Source organism: Telopea speciosissima, unplaced genomic scaffold (assembly GCF_018873765.1).
Source record: "Telopea speciosissima isolate NSW1024214 ecotype Mountain lineage unplaced genomic scaffold, Tspe_v1 Tspe_v1.0559, whole genome shotgun sequence".
NCBI lineage: Eukaryota > Viridiplantae > Streptophyta > Magnoliopsida > Proteales > Proteaceae > Telopea > Telopea speciosissima.
In genome coordinates, this window is record NW_025317895.1 from 1,714 (window position 1) to 5,890 (window position 4,177).

Consider the following 4,177-nt stretch of genomic DNA (forward strand, 5'->3'; position numbering starts at 1 on the left):
TGCTTGGAAAGAGTTGATTTATGCTCAGTACCGGTTTGGGTGTCCCTTCCAAATCTTCCCTTTCATTACTGGTCTGCTGATGCATTGAGTTCGATTGGGAGTGTGATTGGGAAGCCTATTGTCACTGATAAAATGACCCGGTCTATGGAGAGGCTGTCTTATGCCCGATTATGTGTGGAAGTTTCTGCAGATAGGGATCTTCCCTCTTCTGTTCCAGTCTATGGAGATGATGGTCTTGTTTTTTATCAAAAAGTTGTTTATGATTGGAAGCCCCCTCTTTGTAAGCATTGTAGAGTATTTGGCCATCTCTTAGATAATTGTTTGTTTGGCAAACAAGACTCAAATATGAATAAGTCACGGTCTAAGAAGGAGTGGCGAGTGAAAGGTGTTGCCAGAAATAATGGAGGTGCCATGGGTGGCGGCAATGGAGATGGGCAGCAGGTTCATAATGAGGAAGTAGGAGAGGAACAGCCGGATAGTGGAGCTGGTGCAAATACAAAGGGATTGGATTCGGTTTCCTTAATTTCTATCAAGAATAAAGGGAATGGGAGTTTCAAATCTGTAGGGAATCATCCGTAGATCAAGGAGCTGTCTCAATCTAATCCTTTTGCCATTTTGGAAGATCTTACGGAGGAGGTGCATTATGATCCTGAAGATTTAATGCTGGATTCGGAATCATGTGCTATTTTATTAAGGAATGAATTACTTGAGGGAGCAGATTTTGAGGAGGATATTCAACCCAATCCGTTTGCAATTATTCCTAAGGAGAAAGATGGAATCATTGGAGAGATTTGTGGGGAGAATCCAATCTATAATGGTAATCATGTTATTGTGGAGCTGGCTAAGGCAAAATCCGTGGAAGATATTAGAGAAGCAACAGATTCTGCTGAGGTGGTCCTAATCATTCGATGAGGCAAACTCCAATTAAAATTCAAAGGAATGGTGCGGCCCATATGGAAGGAGATAACTTATTGGAGGATTCTATTCTATCAAATGAGAAGGAGCCAGGCCCTACGAAATCTCTCACTAATTTTGATAAACTTAGAAAGCAATCTGCTGAGATTCGTGCAGCTCAAGGGCAAATGGGGAAAGGTATGTCCCAACCGAATTTAAATTCTTATTCTTTGTTTGGGTCGACCCACGGGGAGGGGGTCCAAGTTCCAAGCCCAACGGGTTCTTATAAACCCGAAAGAGACTAATGTTGCCAAAGGTGTGGGACCTAGTAAAGGGGGAGATGACAGTTCTACCCTTCCTACTAAATGAAGTGCCTAGCTTGGAATGTTAGAGGCATGAATGCCTCTACTAAAAGAATGGAGATAAAGAAGGTGTGTAAAGACCATGAGGTTAAATTGGTAGGGCTTTTCGAAACCAAGGTTAAGTTGGATAATTGTGCTTCTATTTTTGATAGTTTTTTGACGGGTTGGAAGTATTTGCATAATGGAGATCTGGATAACTCTATGCAGATCTGGCTGGGTTGGGACCCGAATTTTTATGATGTGGTTTTGGTGCAAAAATCCAAACAGTTCATACATGCTAAGGTGTCAATTGTGGGTACCTCGGTGTTTTTCTTTTGTACTGTTGTTTATGCTCTTAATTCTGTGGTGGCTAGGAAGGAATTGTGGGAGGATGTTGGGGCTATTGCTAGTGCCATTATTAACCCTTGGGCTGTTCTAGGGGATTTTAATGTGATTCGAAGTAACAATGAAAAAATTGGAGGGGACCCTGTTCGGATTGAAGCTATGGATGATTTTAAGTCGTTTATAGATGGTGCTGGGCTTCTAGACTTGAAATGGAAAGGGGAGGATTTGACCTGGAATAATAGACAAGTGGGAGATGCAAGAATTTGTTGCAAGCTTGATAGGGTTCTGGTCAATTTAGCTTGGATGGATGTGTTTAGATCCTCTGATGCAACCTTTTACCCTCCTGGGCTTTCTGATCATTCTCCAGTGGTGGTGGTTGTGGTGGATAAAGCAGACTTTGGCCCAAAACCTTTCAGATTTTTTGAGGCTTGGATTGGTAGAGATGGCTATGATGAGGTGGTTTGGCAGGGGTGGGAACAGCCTGTGAATTTGGCTCTTAATCCCATTCTTAAGTTTGCGGCCAGATTGAGGAATGTCAAAAAGGGTTGAGGAGCTAGAATAAGGAGTGTGTGGGGGATGTTTTTCTTGCAGTGAAGGAGGCTGAGGCTGAGTTGTTTCAGATCCAGAGGCAGCTTAGTGAGCACCCTGATGATCCGAATTTGGTGCTGATGGAGACACAGGCTAAAAAGAAACTTTGGGAGGCTTTGGCTACTGAAGAGAAATTTTTGAAAGAAAAGTCAAGGGTTAAACACATTCAGTTGGGGGATGGTAATAATAGCTTTTTCTACAAATCTGTGATTTGTAGGCAGCATAGGAAGCACATCCTGGAAATTTAAGGGGAGAATGGAGATATTGTGAAGAATCCTAACCAGATTAAGGAAGAAGCTATTTCTTTTTATAAGAAATTATTTGGGACTGATTCGGCGGACAGTGGTTTCTTTCCTAGTTCTATTCCTTTGCAGCATGGTTTGTCTCAAGCTCATCAGGAAAGCCTTACTAGGAGAATCTCTAATAAGGAGATTACGGAGGTCGTGTTTTCTTTTAAGAATTCTAAGGCTCCAGGACCAGATGGTTTTGGAGCAGCCTTTTACAAGCATTCTTGGGAGATTGTGTGAGAAGATTTTACTCTGGCTGTAAAGTGGTTTTTCATGAAGTCTTACCTTCCTAGTTCGGTTAATGCTACTTTTATCAGCCTTATCCCTAAGACAGGAGATGTAACCTCTTTTGCGGGATATAGGCCTATAGCCCTTTGCAATCTCTTTTACAAAATTATTACCAAAGTGTTATCCAATAGGCTGGAAGGAGTGATTGGGCAGGTGGTCAGTGACTGTCAGTCTGCTTTCATCAAGGGCAGGTCTATAGTAGAAAATATTTTAGTTTGTCATGATGTGGTTCGAGGGATTGAGCAGAAAGGCACTAGCCCCACAGCTATTTTGAAGATCGATCTCCATAAAGCTTATGATTCTCTCAGGAGGTTTTTGTTTGAGATTATGGAGAGAATGGGTTTCCCTCAACAGTTCATTGGTTGGGTGAAGGCTTGTGTGGACTCCCCTTGTTTCTCCATTTTACTGAATAGGAGCCCGACATGATATTTTAAAGGAGGAAGGGGTATTCGGTAGGGGGATCCAATATCTCCTTACCTGTTCACTATTGCTATGGAGGGCTTCTTGGCTATGATGAGGAAATTGGAGGTTGAAAATAGGAGCACTCTTCTCCCCAAGTGCAAGAGGTCCCATCTCTCTCACCTTATTTTTGCTGATGATTTGATGATATTCGTGAAAGCCACCACAGACTCTATTTTGGCCTGCTTGGGGGTCCTGGGTGATTTTCATACCTACTCTGGGTTGAAACTCAACAGGACTAAGTCCTCTATTATCTTAGGGGGCCTAACCCAAATGGCCAGGCTACAACTTTTGGAATTAACGAATTTTGTGGATACCAAATTACCTATTCGGTATTTAGGTGTTCCGCTTGTCTCTCGGAAATTAACTTTTGTTGATTGCTCTTCTATTTTGGATCGTGTTAGGAGCAGACTTGATGGATGGAAGGCTCGGCTCTTATCTTTTGCAGGGAGACTTCAGCTGTTGAACTCAGTCCTTCAGGGGTGTTATATCTATTGGTCAGGACTATTTGGTTTGCCTGGTGCTCTCAAGACAAAGTTGGAGTCTATGTTCTCGAATTTTCTATGGGCTGGCCCATCTCTTCATCGTAAGGTACATTACATTTCTTAGGATAGAATTTGTAAGCCTAAGGCTGAAGGGGGCCTTGGAATTAGGAGGATTTCTGATATGAATATTGCGGGTATCCTTAAGCAAATCTGGTGGATTGCTTCTAGGAAGGACAGTCTTTGGGTTAGATGAGTGTACACCAGATACCTTAGAAATGATTCTATTTGGACTGTTAAGAATTCCCAAAATTGCTCTTGGGTGTGGAGGAAGATTCTTAAGTATAGGGACTTGGCTAAACCCCATATCTATCATATTATTGGGAATGGCCAACCTACTAGACTATGGTTGGATTACTGGCACCCCAAAGGGGTTTTGATTAAAAGTTTTGGTGATCGGATTTGATATGATGTTGGTTCCACCAAGCTTGCC

General features: G+C 42.3%; 1 protein-coding gene across 1 annotated transcript; it reads left to right on the top strand.

Moving 5' to 3' along the window:
- The first annotated feature begins 908 nt into the window (after positions 1-908).
- Positions 909-2,695, top strand: LOC122648199. Its single transcript, XM_043841451.1, has 4 exons — positions 909-1,092; positions 1,357-2,124; positions 2,172-2,348; positions 2,418-2,695. Exons 1-4 carry the CDS (start codon positions 909-911, stop codon positions 2,693-2,695), a joined length of 1,407 nt encoding a protein of 468 aa, XP_043697386.1.
- The last annotated feature ends 1,482 nt before the right edge of the window (positions 2,696-4,177 follow it).

Coding starts and splice junctions, on each gene's coding strand:
- LOC122648199 (XM_043841451.1), top strand. CDS start 909: ATGAGGCAAACTCCAATTAAAATTCAAAGGAATGGTGCGGCCCATATG. Junction 1,093..1,356: donor TCAAGGGCAAATGGGGAAAG/GTATGTCCCAAC, acceptor TTAAATTGGTAG/GGCTTTTCGAAACCAAGGTT. Junction 2,349..2,417: donor ACACATTCAGTTGGGGGATG/GTAATAATAGCT, acceptor TGGAAATTTAAG/GGGAGAATGGAGATATTGTG.